The sequence below is a fragment of the Cottoperca gobio genome, chromosome 5 (genome assembly GCF_900634415.1).
Source record: "Cottoperca gobio chromosome 5, fCotGob3.1, whole genome shotgun sequence".
NCBI lineage: Eukaryota > Metazoa > Chordata > Actinopteri > Perciformes > Bovichtidae > Cottoperca > Cottoperca gobio.
The window spans coordinates 13,426,054-13,446,418 of record NC_041359.1 but is presented as its reverse complement, the minus strand read 5'-3'; the positions used below and the strand labels follow the sequence as shown (position 1 = coordinate 13,446,418).

The 20,365-nt window shown below is 40.1% G+C and overlaps 1 protein-coding gene across 2 annotated transcripts in view; it reads left to right on the top strand.

The window, feature by feature from the left end:
* Positions 1-20,365, top strand: part of vgll4b (vestigial-like family member 4b) — a 41,168-nt gene that overhangs the window by 8,114 nt on the left and 12,689 nt on the right. Inside the window, exons 1-2 of one of the 2 annotated variants that reach the window (XM_029431840.1) lie at positions 11,148-11,508; positions 17,366-17,600. In XM_029431840.1, coding sequence (XP_029287700.1) covers positions 11,427-11,508; positions 17,366-17,600 — 317 coding nt within the window. In that variant the 5' untranslated portion in view covers positions 11,148-11,426. Of the gene's footprint in view, positions 1-11,147; positions 11,509-17,365; positions 17,601-20,365 lie in introns of those variants that run through there. The other variant, XM_029431841.1, reaches the window with a different exon arrangement.

The following is a 20,365-nucleotide window of genomic DNA, read 5'->3' as shown; positions in this document are numbered from 1 at the left end:
AATTATTTGTACCTGACACTTGATTGAAAAATAGATAAGTGTAATGACTTGAAGTGTTAGCAGCTCGTCCTTCTGCATCTGCGAGGCACAGCTGGACTACAGCCCAGTCTTTTTACTCTGTTCTCACATCTGGATTTGGTGGTTTTGTGTTTTACTGAAAAATAAAAAATAAAATGCCTCCCTTTGGTTAATATTTAATCCCAAATCTAAAATAGTTGGAGACAATGTGGAGCACGCTGGCATTTAGTGTTGTTGTGTATGCATGCTGTAGCTTTTGTATGTGGTCTCAAACGTGCGTGTGTGCATGCCATAAATGTTGAAAACAAAAGTGTATGTAGATGAAAGACTGAATGCTCCATTGTCTGAAACACCACCATGTTTTATTGCCTATTTTCCTATCAGTTCCTCAGTCAGTGTCTGTTTCCGTTTTATTGATAAATGAGGTGCTATGATGTCATTAACTGTTACTAGCGCTCAAGTTATTGCCTGCTATCTGTGTGTGTGTGGCTCAAGGAGTTAAATCTTGGTCATCAGCATAGTTTTTATGAGTGCTATAACGATGTCATCGATGCCTAGGTCAAAGTGATGTACAGACGACGTGCAGGGTAACACTCATCCCACTTTAACGCTGACTTCATTGTTACACTCCTGCTCTTGTTCTCTCACACATGCTTTATCTTTTTTCGTCATCACAAAATCATTTACAGTATGTGAGATATTACTATAGGAATCCTGCCCCTGACTGAAGCACCAGCCTATCAGGGGTCAAACTGTAATAATTTAGCACTGTGTTGGACAGAGTTGACAAAAGTCTGCAATAGTGTAAAAGAAACCAAGGGAAGAATCTTCTCAATAAGACAGAGAGTGGACTCCCCTAAAAAACAAGTCACACTGCTTTGTCAATGTACAATATGTTTGTTATTATCATGGCTACATGACATTTTACACACCGATCTTCCTCAGGGTCAGACTATAACTTTAACAAAGCGGTGTATTTTTTGTTTTTGTATTAGTTAATTATCCAGTTCCAATGAATGTCCAAAATGTTTGTGAGAACATGAAATTTAGCAGCTACTTTTCCTAAACTTGAGCAGTTGAACATTGGTCTGTCTGCTCATTTGGTGGACTCTTGACTGTGTTGTTACGCAATGCAAGTAACTTTTTATCTTATTATCAGTAAGTGTTTACAATTTGGCATATGAGAGAGCCCTTGCCTGATGAGGCAAGGGCTGAAAGGTAACTGTAGCCTACATACAGGAATCAAATCAAATCAAATTCAAATCAAATTTATTTGTATAGCCCAAATATATCACAAATTATACATTTGTCTCAGTGTGCTTTACAGACTGTACAGGTTACGACACCCTGAATGAAAGAGTTTGATATTTTTGGGAAATACTTTTATTTACTTTCTTGCAGGGAGTTTGATAAGAGATTGATACCACTCATATCTGTCTGTTCAATATGAAGCTGGAGCCAGCAGCCGCTTAGCTTAGCTTAGTTTAGCTTAGCTTAGCTTAGCTTAGCTTAGCTTAGCTTAGCTTAGCACAAACACTGGAAACATGAGGAAACAGCTAGCCCGGCTCTGCTTGTTGCCTGGCAACCTCACACTGACGACTAGACTTCAGGAAGTCACTGCACTGGCCCAAGAAACACTTTCATTACACTGTTCATATGATTTAATTAGTGAACTTTAGAAGAGCTGGTAGGCAGAGTTTTTATGCTAGATGTAAACTGTGTATAAGTAAATCAGCTCAGTGCTTCTTATTCAGGAAGAATAAAAAGCGGTTTGTGGGAAGTGGCTGCTTCCCAGTCTCTCCTCCCTACCATCAGTCTATCTCTTGTTGTCTTACCCTCCTCCCACATTCATCTCTCTGTGCCTCTCTATACACTTTCCTCTGCAGTTTAACTTACTAGTCTGTTGACCGCTGCGTGTACACACACACACACACGCACACGCACATGCACATAGGCAGTTATGTCATTGTCACTGCTTTGTCAGCATCGTGGTTCAGTGGGCGGCCATTAAGAATAGAGGGGCAAGGGGCCACCATGGTCACAGGATCAAAGGTCAAGTGTCAAAGGGTCACAGTTGCCAGTCACAAGGTTAAATACAACCGACCCTTGTTTGTCAAGCATTTCTGTTAAATGTTGCTGTTTTTCTTTGTGGAAAGACTATTTTCGCATTTCTAAAATACTAATGTGTAGCTAGAAAAGATGTGGTTTAAGTGATTTACTTTCAGCGGCTGTTTGTTTTTCCATCTATGTCTAGATGAGTGAATTCTTTATTTATTTTTTATTTTGATATGGTAAATTCCCTTGTGATGCTCGTAACTGCAACGTGTGCAGAAATCCATATGTCTCCTCTGGTACAGTTTTTGCCCGCAGGTGATGCTTTTCTCCTAAAGAACACTGTTAGGCATTGAGGTGGCTATCTGGTCTTTTAGTGTGAACAAGGTTGTATAAAGAGCCATCTACCACACTAAACAAGTCATGTAATACATACATTTTTGTAGCCACCCACTTTCACAGGTGGAGCTTCTCACTCCCATCTGTACATCAAATTGTCCTCATCAGTTGCCTTCGTCAAATAGTCATGCGCTTAAGTTTTTATGGGTCCTCCTAACCTCACAAGAGTGATTGCTTTAATTAAGGGCGGCTCTGGCTACGTTTTTTAATGTTGGCTAAAATGTTAAACAACTCATGTCCTACATTTACTCTCAGCAAATGCCACGCTTGCTGGTCCCATACCAGCTCTGCTGTCTTAGCAAGATAACTTTTTCTCAGAGCTGTGCTGACCACACATACTTTACATTCCTCTCTTTTTGATAGCATTTGCCATAGTTACTGAGAATGAAATGAATGATTGCAAACCTCTCACAAAGAGAAGTTAACCTTTTTATAATGCTAAAAAGGTATTCCTGCTGAGACAGAGATTTAGAGTATTAATTTTCAAGGTGATTTTGTCCAAACACATGAATTCCATTGAAGAAGACATGAAGGGTGAACATAGTGTGTGAACATACTATTCTCAGAAAAGTATGTATTGTATTTGTAGCCTCGGCAGTGATAAGGTTGTGTTGACGACATCTGAGCATGCCGAGGCTGTAATCCAGGCACAGATGCAGAACATGAGTGGTAATGGCACAGAGCCTGCTGTCCCACGCAGGAGCTGTCTTTGCCAATAAATGATAAGCCCCTGGGGTCAGTTTGTTACCAGCTAATCGTTAGCATGGCAAGAATGTTGTCATTGGCCTTTTGAAAGCACAGATAATTTTCCATTACCAAAACTAAGATTTGTTTGGGGTTATACATATTGAAATGCTTGTTTCTTCATTTAAATCGCAACAATACAGACATTGACCAGCCTATTTTTTCATCAATGTCAAAATTGTCAAACGTTGAATAACATATTAGAGTTCTGTTCTGTCAAACAGGCGTCACTGCTGTGCACAAGTTATCCGTTACACCTTTCCTCTTGCCATATAGTACATAATAATAATCACCAACTTTTTTAATAAACTTCATTTTTCATGCAAACGTGACAGAAAATAGTGTTTTCAGCCTATTTGCTGCTTTTATATGTTTTCTATCATATTAAACTGAACATCTATGGTTTTTGGACTCACAAAACAAGAAAAGAAATGTCCATCCCAGTTTCAAAAAGATTTTTCACTATTTTGTTTAGATTTTATAGACCAAATGATTAATCAAGAAAATAATCGTCAGATTTATCGATAATGAAATCTGCAGCCTCTGAGTCTCAGCTTGTAGCTCAGAAAATATTTGCATTTTACAATCCGATCTGAGTTGTGGCAGTTTCATACTGCAAAGTAGATATCTAACCTTGCCTTGCCCGACTGTGAGAACGCAGCCACTGTCTGCCTCATGTTGGTTTTGTTTGTGTTGTAAACAAAATTTGGCAGGCAAGTTAGGAGGGAGGAGGAGGTGGAAGGAGGGAGAGCAATTTCGATTAGAGATGGAGATGAAAAAAGATTTGGAGGAAAGAAGAAGGTTTAGCATGGATATTTAACACAAGCTGCCAAGGCCTGATATTGCATTGTGAGAGAAGAGCCTTGTTAAATCGATAGAGGAAAGTGCAGACTGCATATGAGAGGACAGAAAAAAGAGTTGGAGAGAAGAGTGAGACTCAGTGAGAGTGAGAGTTTGCTCAACAGACAGATGGGCCATAAGGAAGAGTAAGACACGGATAACTTGGCTGCTAAGGGAACACATTGCCATGTGGTCCACATTCCAGCTGGATAACTCTGCTGGTTGTAGCTGAAGGCTGCGGTACACTGATCATGGCTTTGCACTTTTATAAGACTTGTATGTGTGTACATATTGATGTCATAATATCAACAGGTTCCGCATGTTGCAACTAACTATAATCAGTTTGCGATGACTACCAAATAATTGCGATATAAGATATTGTTGTCATTTTAAGACTAATTTATGCCACTAATATAATGATAATTGGAATATGAAAAAAATATAAAAATATCCTAAATTAATAAAAACAAATAAAATAAAAACACACAACCAAAACAATAAATAAAATTGATTTTCTGGCTCTGTTAACATTGCACTTCCATGAATATTAAACATTTGGCACATATGGAGATATACTTGCTTTACGTGTTTAAGTTAATTTCTGACAAAACCAAAGCTGTAAGCGGACACAGGAATGCGTTACAGCGGCGTGCACATAGTCAAAAGCAAGTATATCTCTGGCTTCATTCATTCCTTTACAGACAATATGCTGCCAATCCAGTTTCTCAAGGGTTAGTACCTTCTGTCAACAAAAAGTAACAACATCTTAGCAACAACTCTCCTCTCTCATTCAGCCTAAACCCACTTGAAACTTATTATAGACTTATTCTTTCAAACTTTCTGGCCGGTCATAAATATTTCATTACATGAGGTTTAAATGTGTTCCCACAAAGGTGGGAAATGAGGAATAGCTTCACTTCCACACAATCACCTGTTATCATAGTTTTAGTGTAGTAACCTGATATTTCCTCTTCTGTCAGAGTGTTGTGACGGTAGTGCCTGTGTTGAGGATCTTTTCTTCTTATTCAAACACTCCCAGGAACCTTGTGTTATAGATGGTGTCTCCTTGCTGCTGTGTAATATTACCATTCAAGATTCAAAATATATTGTCTATCACATAATGATAGGAAATTGTCTTAGGTTAAAACAATTCCATAAATAAATCAGAGCAGGTGTGCAAAGCTGCATTAAAAAACAGTGACAGTCTATTTGACCTTGTTTAAAATGCATATTGCTGTGGGCAGTGGCGGGCCGTCAGGGCCAGCAAGGCCTTCTCTGCTGGCCTAAACATCATCAGAATATACATTTAATTTTTTAATATTTTTTCCACAAATATGTATTAAATTATTCCCCATAGTCTATTCTCTTAATTTCATAGCTTTCCTCTTGGTTGCGCTGCTTCCAGCCTCAGATGGAGATTTGGAGGGCTGGCCTTTATGTTAGAGCTTTTATCCAATCATATTTCAGCCATGATGTGTTGCCAGGGTCCACGAAATCTGCCTTTAGGCCTTCAGAATCAACAGTGCGGGCGCCTGTAGCATAAAGTGAACGGAAACAAAACTGTGGCGTTAACCAATCAGATTTCGAGTTGGGGACACCGGGGCCAGCTAGCAGGCGTACGATAACGTCAGCATGTGCACGTCTTTTGATTGGATACGCACTATTGAGAGGCAGAGCTATGCAGAGCTAGAAACTGACCTTGAACGAGCTCATTTGTGTAGATTTCTACAAGCTGATTTTTGTCAACCCACAATGGCTGAAGGAGGAGAAGAGATCGATTTGGTCGCAGATATAATTACAACGCCATTTTCAAGACAAACCTTTCAAGAAAAGCTAGACATTGTGAGAAGAGAACGGCCAACCCCGACGCTAGCAAGCTTATCACAGCCGGGAAAAGGGTTTGTCCGCCACTTTCAAATCACTAACTACGAGCGGTACCCCCCGCTCACAGCCTCCGAGAGGCACTGCAAATTGTACTGCTGGGAATGCCGGCTATTTACAACTAAATGCTTCGGAAATATTAATATAACTCTGTTGTTAGGGTGATGCAACGCCCGGTTATACTGCGTTTCTGTCTAAATGTATAGTTTCTAGAGCGATGGCGTCATAATGATGGTATTAAGAGGGGGAATAATTCAGGTAGGACTGTGTAGGACATCACTGAAGGCCTAGGTGGGAAATGCACGGCCCGCCACTGGCTGTGGGAATGAAAGAGCTGCTCTGAAGTGGCTGCCTGATCGGAGTAATAACAACTTGATGATGTTAATGTCTTCACAGAAAGCTGAACTTCTGTTTGTTTTCCTTGTGGCTTTTGAGAAGCAGAGACATTTAAAAGTGCAATCATGACTCCGTATAGGATTCGTAAAAAGTTTGACTTGTAGACGGTTAAAAATTGTGGAACACCAACCTATAGTATCATAACTTGTTATACAGGTCTGTCCTTGTTTGTAGACATTATATGTTCAAGCAAACCTTTTACAGCCTCAAGGTTTGTGTAAAAGCCACAGTTAAGTAACTGCCCTGATACAAAGAGCTGAGGGAACACATTTCAGAGGAGATACACGTCTTCATTGCATTATGTCACCATGTAAACAAAGCATGTAATGGTGTGGTAGTATTTATAGAGAGGGTGCCATAAAGTAATAGAAGATCTGACCTTTTGATATCTACAAGTGTGAAAGTTTTTCTTCTTCAATCGTGTTTATAATAAAGCTTAAGGCCAACTTGACAAACCTACAACACAGTTGTTCCTCTTTTATTCATGTTAGTTTTAGTTAAGTGAAGAAATGGAAAGACTGTATTCAACGGAAGGAAGCAGGTGAGAAAGGCAGAAGCACTCTACCGTCATTCTATGGTCTTATATTCTGTCAGTGTTTGTGTCACAACACCGGAGCGTGTTAATAAAGCATTAGGATGAATCACCACCTGGCCTGTGCAGTGTTGTTATCGAGACGCACCCACTCCCTGGAGAAGCCCAGACCTGTTCAGGGAGACACACAACACTGCAGGAGATTAAGTAGGTGTGGTAGCGCCTTGGCATGATAGATTAGATAAATAAATAGACAGGCAGGAAGTAAGGGGGATAATGACAGGAAGGCAAGAATTCTCTGCTGGAGATGGAGGCCAGTTCTATATCCACACCGCTAAATGAAAGATGGATGAATGGGTGGGTGCATTGATAGACCCTTTATTCAGTTTGAAACTAAATTAAACTTAAGTGCTTCAGAGTAGAAATCCAACCTGACTAACGAGGTCCAAATCTAAGCAGAATTTATTTTGTAAGGACAGAGAATATCATAAACCAGCTCATGTCTGTAGTAGTAGAATTACAACCTCCGCCAAGATTGCAGTGTTTTTGGCTCGGTTTGTTTGTCTGTCAGCAGGATTATGGAAAAAAAAACTACTGCCCCGATTTTCATTGATGGAAAAGGTGTAGCATGGGCCAATGAGGAACCCATTTCATTTAGGATTGGATTTGAATCACAAGGCGGATACACGCATTATTTTTCACTTCCGTTAACATTGTAAGATTTGTGCTGCATTCATGTGGTTTCAGAATAGCGAAAAAAATTGTTCCCGACTGGAAAATCCACTTTAACATCCCCTCAAGTCAAAACAAGAACTCAGAAACAGATATCCACTCTTTGTTTTAAAAGCTCTGAGCAATAAAATACAAAATACATCTTCTCTTTAGCGTCCATGTTTGTTTTAAAAGACTTCTTACAGCTCATAAACACACCGAAGTTGCAAGAACGACTTCCCAACTCGGGAAATGGAACCATCCGAGTCCCATTCTAGGTTATTGGTAAAATGAGATTTAGTGAGCCAGTGACACTTTTCCACAAAGGTTTGCATTCAATTACGTGGATACTCAAGTCTGTCTAACAGCAGCAATGCCCCAGCCTGCCTGCCTGCCTTTTTATAGCTGGCATCACTATAGGTCATCACCCCCACAGTGAGCTCTTGACTGCTGAGTCATGCTGAAAAAGGCAAGTTGGGGAAACAGTGAGGAGAAAAGGTTATTACAACAGTATGTGTAAAAACTTGTCCCTATGGGGAAAAAAGGTGGAAGTTCACCAACTTGTTGTGTAACCATTAATCTCCTTACAGCATGCCAAGCCAGAACAAAGAGACTGTGTTAGACACTGTTTCCCTTTTTAAAGTACATTTGAAGTCAAGTATTTGTGATAATTGCAAGACAAATTAGTACATTGAAGCCCATGTAGCCATAGGGAAATTATGCATAATCAGCTACACTGACGTACAAAGGTTCCTAAAAGTAAGCGTCACTTAACAGGAAGCACTTTGTAGAGTATTTTTGATACATTTGTTTTTATTTTTAATGGGAATGTTCACTTTAATTTACAATGTAACTATTGCATGGTCTCTTTTTATTTTTGATGGCATTATTAGTATCTTTATATAGACGGTTAGGGTCAAAGTTCGTTCACTCCTGAGGAATTTTGTATCATCACAGCTTTAGTCAGTTTTAGAAACTTCGAAAAGTTGCTTGAGTTTACATTGTTTACCTCTTAAAAACATTTTAATTGCACCCTATTTACTAATGACATTCGTAAAGGAATGGATGATCCTACGTTAAAAGGTGAAGATGTCACCTCCTAACTTTTGGTCTGTAACTTTTAGGTCTGTTAACCTGGTTAAAATAAAGGTTGATTTAATTTTTATTATATATATATATATATATATATATATATATATATATATATATATATATATATGATTTATAATTGTAACACACCATAACTGTAAACCAATATTAAACTTTCTCCTGTGAGAAAACACTTTTTATTTGCACAGTTTTGTGTAAGTAAAGCAGATATCTATCTCTTCTTTGTACTTTGTTATGTTTTTAAGTCAAGTTTGAGAAAAATCTCACATCATTATCTGTCCTTTCGTCCTCCACTCCAGTGAAATTAGTGGCTTTTGACGAATGATGTTTCAAGTGACATATGAGTGTGTGTGCATGGATGCACAATGCTTGCCACCTGAACCAGTTGAGCTGTCTTAACAGAGCTTTGTGGTTTTATACTTCCTGAAAAGTTGTGACAATGAACAATGCAGAACTTCATAAAGCCTTTCAGCAATGTAATTTGACCTTCTTCCACAACTTTCTGTATGTTGTCGCATACAATGCAGTACAGTTTCAGCTTTGGCCTCTTACTTGTTAGATGCACTGCTCTGAGTTATTAGTTGTAACCTGCAGCACCAGCTGTAGTAGAAGCAGTCACAGTGAATGGACTCTCTGTCTGTACTGAACCGTGTGTGCGTGTGCATGTGCGTGTGTGTGTGTGTGTGTGTGTGTGTGTGTGTGTGTGTGTAACTGGAAACAATGGCTATCCAATGAGACAAGAGCCATGTTCCTTAGTTCTGAGCCACCGTTAGTTAGTGGGGGAGGCCAGGGGGGGAGGAGGAGTGAGGCCTTTTGTGTGTATTTGTGTGCTTGTGAGTGTATGAGAAAGAAAGGGGGAGGTGTTTGGATGGAAAGGGTTAGGTAGGGTAGGTTAGATGTATGGGTGTGTTTGTGTGGATGCCTTCATACTATCTGCGTTTGTTTTGTCGGTGTGGCTTGTGTGAGAGGATAAGAGACGTATTGTAAAGTCCTCTGCATAATTAGTCTGTTTTGAGCCGTGTTAGAAGTTAGGAGAGGCCTGTTTTAGTGAGAGACAGGTCAGCCAAGCAGCCATAACTTTGCTGTTACTTTATAATATACAGTGCTTTTAACCTGCATGGAGCCCGGGAATTAAAAAAATAAATCCAGCTACCGGAAAGCTTTATCTCCTCTTTTATGTTTCTCATAATTTATTATATCTCTAGCTGTTTTTTCTTGTTGCATATAAGGCAAAAGGCTGGGGGTGCAAGATTGTATGAAGGTAAGGCAATACAGTTTTTTCTTTTTACATTTTATTTCCTTCTGAGTTATTTATATTGCTTTGAGAATACATAATATTTCGACTTTAAAGCTGGGTCTTAACCTACTGAGTTTGCAGTGACTTTGCAGGTATTTAGTATGTTGTCTGAGCGTGTTATGATGCCTCTCATTTCTCGTTCTGTGTCTTCTATGTGTCCCACGAAAACATGCACATGGCAAATTTCCACACAAACCATGTAAAATGATTACAGTATTCACATTCTATGCATCTATGATGATGATACCTATGTCCTCTTTTCATCCCACTTGCCTCCTGTTTGGCAGTCTCCTGTATGGAAGACCTGGGCATAGCCCATGTTAAGCACCAGGGGGCAGGAGAGAACCACTGAGGAGACTCTACTGATCATCATAGAAGTTTTCTCTCCATATATATAAAACTACTATAGGCAGTTTAAACATAGTGTTGTCATATTGCACATAGCATATATAGGCATAGATGTTCTTTTTTACATATGGGCTGATATTATGTCCATATACCTACCAGATGGGTAATCTAGGTACAAAGAAACATCCTTAATCTATTGTATTATATTCTGTTCACTTGCAAGCCTGACACATAACACAAACAATGTAGATTGATGGGAAAGCACCATCATTGTAAATACTTTTTATGTCTTTGTCCTTCTCGTCACTTTTATGTTTTTCCTTCTCATTTGATCTGTCCTTTTTATTTTTCTCACCTCCATGTTTCTATATCTATAAACAATCACTGCATTATTCCCATACAGACACGTTTACACTGATTTATTCAACTTTATGGCTTCACTATAGCCTTATATTTCTGCAGGGACTCACTTTATGATAAGGTTATAGCGATCTTAAAATACTTTATTGCACTTTCTAGTCTCCTCAGTCACTTCTATATTCCCATATATACCTCAACTATCTTGTGCATTTTTAATATTATGTGGCACAAACTACACCATTGTTACTTGTTATACATTTCTATCTTTATACCTCCCCAAAAATGTAATATGGGATTACTGCAGGGTCTCTGGATGTGTTTGGAGAGGCTGATCTTGTGCGTAGAACATCCCTGATATTTGAGGCGCTCCAGGGATTTGGCGAGCATGCCCAGTGCGCCCCTCTCAGCTACAGAGGAAACCACTGCTGCAGCATAGGAGTCATACCAAGCATAGCCTGCGTGTCAGTGCAGTCGACTTACAGCTGGCTGTGAGGAGAACTGACGCTACTGTTTTTTTTGCTCTTTATCACCGCGATAAATATACACATATTTCAAAAACAAGTATCATAAACTCGGTGTCAATCCTCTCTGTGGGGGTTTATCTTATTAAAGTTTTTTTTTTTTACTAAAGTTGGAGGCTGGGCCTTTAGCTGTTTGACCGTCGCTTGAGAGGAGAAGAAGAAGAAGAAGAAGAAGAAGAAGAAGAAGCTGGTCTTTTTTGTGGTACAAACTCGATAAATGCTACTAACGAAAATGGACCTGTTGAACTACCAGTACCTGGACAAAATGAACAACAACATTGGCATTCTCTGCTACGAAGGTAAAGTGAAGTGACGGGTTTGGGCTGTTTGTTTCTAAAACCTCGGCGGTGCCGTTACCGAGTTAACGCTCGCGACGTTGTTGGTCGAAGTTTTCACTCAACTTACTTTAGCTAGCTTTAACGTTAGTTGCGAGCAAGTTGTTGTAGCTTTCAACACATGTTGAATCATTTCATTTCTACACGACTTATGAATATCGACTCGGGTTATAACATTTCAAAGGTTTGAACTTGATGCCACCGTAAGTATTTGTTCTCCATGAAACGTGTTAACCGTTAGCAACGTTGTTTACTTTAGCTTTAAATTACACTATTAACCGCTGTGTAACTATTTGCTTGTTATCTGAAAAGCTGGAAGTGTGTTTATAAGCCCGTGTTATCATTTTCTGAGTTATTGACCGCTTCTCAAAAGGAAGACCTGGCTAATGATTGAGACTGCAAGTGTGTGAATTTCATGGCTGTGCTGCTCTATGACTGACTCACTCCGTATTACTAGTTGCTCAGTTATTCTGACTTTCTGCTCTCTATTACCACTTACATTTCTACATTTGTGGTTACATGTCTGCCTTTAGTTGAATCAAATTGTGTGTTGTTTAGTGATTTAACCCAGTGGTGTTTTTTTTTTTGACAAGTGCTGGGATTTATCTTCACTTGTCAGTGTGGACTACAAGTTATTTTCTAGTATGAGCAGTGTAGGATTTCATGTTGTCATGACCGCACAGAGCAGGAGCTCCTACATATATCAGCAAAGTGACTGACTTTGGAGTAGTGTAACTCCTGTCCTGGGCTCTGCAGTTAGTGCTCACATGTCAGGCGTTGTAATATCATCCTGTCTTTCCGGGGGCTAAATTCAAGTTCCTTCCTCTGCCCCTGATTTCTACTGCAATATACAGAATCAACTCCAGCATTGAACATAAGAAAAGTCCACTTTAAAATTGTCAGATTTTGATATTAACTGCAATAAATGATGTCTTTAAAATCTCAAATACATTCCCAAGTGACAAGCAGAAGATGCATTTAAGAATGCCATCCCAGGTTGATTTATACAGCAACACAAAGGAAAACATTTTCCTGAGAAATTATCAGCAGGCTTTCTTTTAATTTCGGCTCTCCCCCTTAGCCTGCTTTTCCCCTGCTGCTGCGCCATAGTTAGCATCTCCTCTCTACATGCAACCTATAATAATCTCTTAATAGCACTCCTATTAAGACTGTACGACTGAAACACATTTTGCAGATTTGCAGAGAGGGTCAGAGAGGCAGTTTGGCAGATGGCCGAGTTCCATTTTATCAGAGCAGGTAGAGGGAACATATTATTTTGTGATTATGATCTCTGACAACAGAGTTGTACTTTTGTCTGTTTCTAACCCTTTGTGGGAAACAAGAGCATTTTGTTGCTGTAATTCCTGTTTGACAAAATTCTTGCTTTAAGGCATGTGACTTCTGAAGTTCTGCTCAGGGGTTTGGGCACACATGCCATGTGGAATTTCAGTGACAGTAAAGCTCACTCTTCAGTGATGGTGAAGCAGATACGACTACCCCTAGGCTGGGATTGAAGCCAATCAGAAAGGTTCTCTGTGTCACTGCAGAGCTTAATTTCTCAGGTTTCATCCTGTCTATCTCAGTGAAGAAATTACCGGTTGTGAAGAGGGGAGGGGACTACTTTCCATAAGTATTTTTATACTTGTATATCCTCTGGGTGTCTCTTGTACGTAAGACACAATGCTTAATTTATATCTTTGGAAAGCACATATCTGCAGGGTTAGCCCATCTATTGTTTGTTTTGTATTGTTTTTTAGCTGACTGAGCTAAAATCTGACTCCATCATGTGCCTCATGATAAGAAAACAAAGATAAAATAAGAGGGAAAATAGTCAACCAGTAAAAAAAATGAAAGAAAATCCCTTCATGTTCAAACATGTCGAACCAAGAAGGGGGTTGCAGGAGCTTTGTGATATTGTGGGTGTGCTGACTTATTGTTGTTATTGTTATTGTTTGCATGAACACATACTCTCAAAATACATTCCCCGTCAAATGCACACATAGGATATATATATATATATATATACATAAACATATATACATATACATATATACACACTGGCTTTGGCGTTACACAGCTGGCTGGAGGGAGATCGCCAGGGAGCTGAAAGTTGCTACTAACATCATACTTGCTGTTGGCTATATTGTATGTAATTTTCAGGAGATATCACAATATGAAATGTGTGTTTTCTGTTTAAGTACAAACGTAGGATCCATCATTTAAATCTGATCTCGCACACACAGCTGATAGGTACACGGTTTGTTCACGTGATGTAACAGTGTGGACAGAGAGCGTCCGATGTTACATGATGCGGCGCAATAGTCGGACGCAGGTTACAATTGGGACACACGGTTACTGTCCGGGCTGCTGTGTGTGCGACATAAAACCATCATGTGTGTGTATATGTGTGTACATTTCATCTGCAAAAAAAACGCATCTCGATTCTGGGTTTAGAAAAAACAACATCTAGCATTGCCTTGTTGCGTTGCGGTCCTGGATAGATAAATAGATGTGGTTTGCATATTGTAAATCGGTTTTGAAGGGGAGCCAGTTCTGGAATTAAGTAATGAAGTTATTACCGTTCACCTTGAGGTGCTGGCTTTCAGTGTGTATGATGTCAGTAGCATGGCAGGAAAGTAGGACTGGAGTCTAACCATGTTGTCCTCCTGAAGTGTAAAACACAACTGTGAATCTCAACCTTTCTCTGTGTACCCTTCAGCGCCCAGTATATCACATTTATTACATTAACATTGATTTGCTAATCAGCAATGCCAAGTCGCCTACATGTACAGCATTGTAAACAAGTGCTCCAATCTCCTGCAATACCACTATGATTGCTACCATTTAATTTCAAATCACTTTATTTCCCAACCACCTTTAACAGTGCTGTTGATTCTATTTTCGGAAATGATTGTTTTTAGCTCCTTGTGTGTACAGACGCTGTTGGAGGATATGTGCTATATGCAATGTTTTATCACTCTGTCCATCTCTTTGTCCGTCCGTTCATCTGCCTCTCTCTCTCTCCAGCGCTCCCTTTCTCTTTCTGTAAAGCTGCTATCAGTTGTAGGCCTAACAGGGAGGGGTGCAGGGGAATGCTGACTGTCCCTTTTTTGCTGCTGAGCAGTAAAAAAATAAACAAGGTCAAAGCCATGTACTTTTGTCAACTTCTCTCACTTCTTTGTCTCTGTCTTGCTCTCCCTTCCTTTCTCTGTCAGAGATCAAACCAATCTAACATCCGGCTTAAAAGTTCAACTCTGCAGACAAGAACTTCTGTGGAAGAGCTTTTTTGTATGTCCTTTTTTTTTTTAAGCCTAAAACCTCTACGGACTTTGGAAATAAAGGCAACCCAGAGGGCCAAGTTCAGGCTACGGAGGAACTCAGCCAAAAATAATCACTTCGCAGAGAGAGGAAGGCATGCTAGGACTCATCCTTTTTTAAGTGTCTTAAGGGGGAAAGGAGAGAGGGAAATAGCCAGAGGGACATAACGAGATAGAGGGGTTCACCTCTGTTTGTAATCCAATCTCATCCTGATTCCAAGCTGTTTGAAGTTCTGTCAAGAGAAATAGGCTTTGATCATGTGGACCTAATGAACTGAGAGAGCAGAGAGGGGAAGGGAGAGAGTGGAGTTGTACTTCTGTGCTTCAGCCTTCAACTGGCTGTCTGCTGGTTGAACAAAGCAAAGTGCATTTTCTCGTAACAATGTTCCATATGTACTGAACAAATGTAGAATAGATAGACAGGATGATAAAATAAGTCCTTTCGAGCATTGGCATTTTGTGATTCTGCCTGCTGCTGTTCAAATATCATTTGTTACATTTTTACTACACCAATGCACACATTTTACTATTCAAATTCTATAATCGTGAAAAAAAGCTGTTTTTTTTTAAGTAGGCTAAATCTATACACCCAGCTGCGAGTCAATAAGTACCCCTGTAGACAAACAAACTGAACATCGTAACCTTAATTGCAGGTAGTCTAAATCTAAATAAGCTAACGATAACTCACAAGGTCCCCCTGCATAAATAGAGGTTAAATAAAAAATATATACATCGTGTGAGTCTGTTCTTTCTTGCATGATATTTCCTGTATATTTTAAATCGGGCTCTATTTTTCACCTCGCTACTATGATAGCGAGCTAGAAAACGTTTTCAAGTCATTAATGTGAGGATGCTCACGATTTAACCTGCTAATGGAAATTCACCACAATCAACTTATTGGGAGTGTTCTGCTTTAAATCTGCTATAAAATCCGATATCTTCCCATCCACAATTGAAGTGCTGGAATAGTTTAAGATACATCAAGCTGATAACTGAGGGTAATGTTGAGCAGCAGGTAGGTCAACAGTCTTTGACTCTATGGTTAAATGTCTCATTTGTTCGCTGGAGAACGACTCGTAGATTCACCCCTTGTTGAGCGTTTCACTACTGACAAACCTTTGACGAGCTATTATGTGCCCTGGATCCTGATTGGACGGTGTGGTGTCACACTCTCCCTTCTTTTATTGCCATCCCTCTGTCCTGCCAAAAACAATGATGTCACCCTTGTTGCCATGGTACACAGTGGGGCGAGCAGGAACATGCCAGAGAGCGAGAGAGGGGAGGAGTTGCTGCTGTGTTTGAGAGGCCATGCTAAAACTAAACATACATAGAGGAAGAGTGGAGGAACAGCACACATTTCATTACAGTACAAAGCCTTTTCAGTGCGTTTGTGTGCGCACTACGGCCTTCTGAATGACTTGATGATATAATAGGTTGTCCTATAGCGATAAAGACGGCTCAGAAAATGTTTGCACTGTCTCTCTAAATTGTAAGTCATGTCATTTGTAAGCGTAGCTCAAATACACTGTCAAACATTGATGAATGCCAACAGTATTGTTTTAAATCTTTACTGTGCTGCTAATTAGCAGTGAGTGTTTGTAATATAAAACAGTTTAAAATGAAACATGATTAACCAGTTGGTGTTGCATTGCAAAGGATTGTGTTAATAAGTAGTTTTTTTTTAGTTTTTCTCTGAGAATAGGAGTAGTCATGGAGAAAGCTGCACGTAGGAATGGGAGTTTTAGTCTGTGCTTTATGTTTTTGTTTGGGAAAAGTCAGACAGATACATGAGGCCCGAGCTGTGGAAAGTCCCCGTGCTGAGACGGAGCCAGTGGTAGTTTTCCCTGATTCTCTTTTGCTCTTACTCCCACTCACTGACGACTCTGTAGGCCGCCTGTACCAGGACAAGACTGGAGCTTCGCAGAGAGAGTCAGACACATAGAGAGAAATAGTTCACACCACACACAGAAACATATGCAGAACCCATCCACAACTATTTCTTCCAAAACATTCCTAACCAAGATACTCCTCCTGTGTATGCCAGAGGTTTGTGCCTCACTCAGCAAACTGTTTAAGTCAACACAACCCAAAGTTTGAGCTGGAACACAGCATGTATAGTAACACTGTCATGAAGTAGTTTTTTGTGGTTAGCTTGTTTAAAGTGGCAATAAAACAGTTGCCTTCTACTTGAAAATACCATAATTTTGACTAATTATCATAATTTACATCCAAGGCTACGCAAAAGTGAAAGCACGTCAGTTGACAGCAACGACACAACTGTCAGTTCATAGTCTGTCATGTTTTTGAAATGATCAAAAGTATAGTCAACTGTTGTTTTGCTGATGCTATAATTCAAATTTGATCTGGTTTTTATCATCTTTCAGAGTTTGCTCACCTGATCTCTGCCTCATTGATGTTTAAATTCTCACTCTTTGTAATAAAGGTTCAACATCACTAATAACTCTCCACCTCTCCTTTTATCTTCTCTTGTCCCCCCCCCACAGGTGAAGCAGCTCTGAGGGGCGACCCTAGACTCCAGTCCCTGTCTCTGTCCTTGTCCTCTTCCTCATCCTCCTCTTCGTCGTCGTCGTCCTCATCTTCCTCCTCCATCTCCAACCACAGGACAGGTCCTCCTCCCATCAGCCCCACCAAGAGGAAGCTGAGCGGGGACCAGGGGGACAGCGACATGGACGACAATGAGCATGTGGCAAAGATGAGCCGACTGTTTGCGACACAGCTGTGAGTGCACACACTGAGTAGCATGAGTGAACAGGCACTTACACACTATTTAATAAAATCCATCATGAGGACCACAACATTTAGTTATTTTATTAATGCTCATTTCCTGTCATGCTAGTTAAAAATATGTATCTCCATTTCTGTTACTGCAGCTCTTTTCTGTCTGTCTGTCTCACACACACACACACACACACACACACACACACACACACACACACACACACACACACACACACACAGACAGACATTGAAGAGGCCACCTTGTTGCCTAAAAGCTACATATAAACACACGTACAAAACTCGCCGCTTTCAATCAATATAACTTGTGTTTCAGTGTTTCTGTTGGCCACGTTTTTTGCGGGCTTCCTTGCTTGGTGAAACTGCACAGGCAGGCTTTCTCAGAAGTCCCAGTTTGGACTTCAGGGTGCTATGCCAGGTTTAGCTGTCTCCACAGTGTTCTCCTTATAGCCGCAGATCTCTGGAAGCTTGGAAACAGGGACTGCACAACAGAAAGATTACTCGCATCTCCAGCGTTCCCACATTTCCCCTTCCAGAGATTCCAGAGATTCTGGAGCGCTGATTGGCTGTGAAGGACTGCTGAGGCCGGGGGCAATGGAGTCAGAGCACCCCCCCAGCTCTCTTTTTCTCGGTTTGACTTGAGTCAGTCATGGGACTCCAGCCATTGCTATTTATTGCAGAGACAGTCAAGGAGATGTTAGGTAGAGCTGTGCAGTTATGCATCCTTGCTAATTCTTCAATATGTCCTGTTGCTGAAAATATAAGCAATATTCTGAATTAACAGCTGCTGTTTTTATGTCACTTGTTTCATTGCAGTTATGTTTGTCAGTCCACATGGCTTTGAGGTGACACAATGGAACACAGTAGACAATCTGCTGGATATACTGGAAGCCCTGGATTAAGAGTAGAGCACAGTTACTGGTAGTGTTTTTATGTGGTTAAGCATGTGCAAACACAGGTGCGTGTGTGGATTAACATGCAGTACACACTATCATGTGTGCGTGCTTGTACACACACTTTTGCACATTAAGCAAATAGTTGAAATCACTGTTGAAGGAACACTCGACATAAATCTTCTGAGTATCAAACGCTCGCCACTATATGACTTTAAAAGCAACAGGAAGGTTTGCAGCTGTAGTCGGCTGACATTGATAGCAATTGCAAAGGCGAACCTGAGTGGTAGCAAATGATCAGAATCACTCGTGCAGTTTAATCCACTAAGTATAATGTTAATGTTTAGTATGTTCCAAACACTTCAAAATGTAGCTAAAACACTTCTTTATTGGTGAAGCAATGGTTGCCAACAAATCTGAGAGGATCCTGTTCTTTTAAAGGCTTTTAGCTGGTGAGTCTCACCACGACAAAAGTAATTGCAAACATTGTAAATGTTCACTGGCTTGTGTGACAGGGATATGTTTTGTGTTACAGGTAGCAAATCTATGACTTTTGAATCAAGTCTTCTAGTGGCACAGGGGGAAGGGTCTTTGTTCCTTCATCTTGTGACCGTCTGGGCTCACATAACAAAGGATTAGCTTGTGTGTCTTGACATTTGTGCAGAGTCATCTTGTTTTCTGCTATGGATGTGTCAGTGGGGGGAGAATTAACATTACACTCTTTAACCAGGCAGTAAATCCATCTTCCCACTTGGTGTTTTATTCTGTCGTCTCAGTTGTTTTTCCACACTCTGTGAGATATGTTTCATGCACGATGCGGTTAACTTCTGCATACATTGATAAGCAAATGCTCCTACTTGTGTACTTTGTAAGTCGGTCTGCCAAAGTACAATGGGATTTATTGTCGTATCAGCTTTCAATTGCTGTTGCAACTCCTTGCCACAGCTTCTAAATGCAAGCATTTTGTGGGGTTAAACTCAGGTTCTGTGAAGGTAAAAGTGATCTAAAAAGTTTGTGATGTTTAAGACTTTTCAAACAGCTCATGATTATTTCCTAGAAATAACCCGTGATAACCCATAATCTCTTTATTTAATCTTCACTTTAATTATGACCTTGAAGTCATTTGGCTCTAGGTGCTGTAGGTTAATTTCTACACAAGAAAAAGTCAATTGCTAGTTGACTTGCCACAACCTTAAGTTAATTCCAGGGCTTTCTCCAAAGCTTCATCAAGATGTACGTAAAAAAAAAACATTTGCCTCAGGGCCATCCTAAATGCATCTTTATTTTTTTGTCATTTAATTTGAGGTTTTTCTGAGGGCATTATTTCAGAGGGCGAAGGTAACTGCTTAGGGTCTTGTTGAAACCTGCAGTCAGTCAGAAGTTTCCCTCATTTGAACTGTAGTGCCTGTCCACAGAACAGTGATTACACTAAAGTGAAGAATGATGGGTTGTTTTTACAGAAAGAGTCGAGCTAAAAATAGCGGGGCAAAAAACAGCATCTATAGAAAAACAATGTAGGGTACTTCACTGTCGACTTGTCTTTTATTTAACATACATGAGCTTTCTGCTTCGTTTAACTCATCTGTCAAATGTAGGAACGGTGATTAGGTTTAATCTGAAAATGATGGACTTGGTTTTTGGGAAAGAAGCTCGACCGAAAACCAGAAAATGAACCTCTGCAACCCCTCTCCACACACACACACACACACACACACACACACACACACACACACACACACACACACAGTTCAAATGTCCAGCGATGGTTATCTGACACCATTCTAGCTGTTGGATTTTGCTGGCTGCTTCTGTCTGTGTAGCTTGTTTTTTGCCTGCACTGATTGCTCGGCCCAG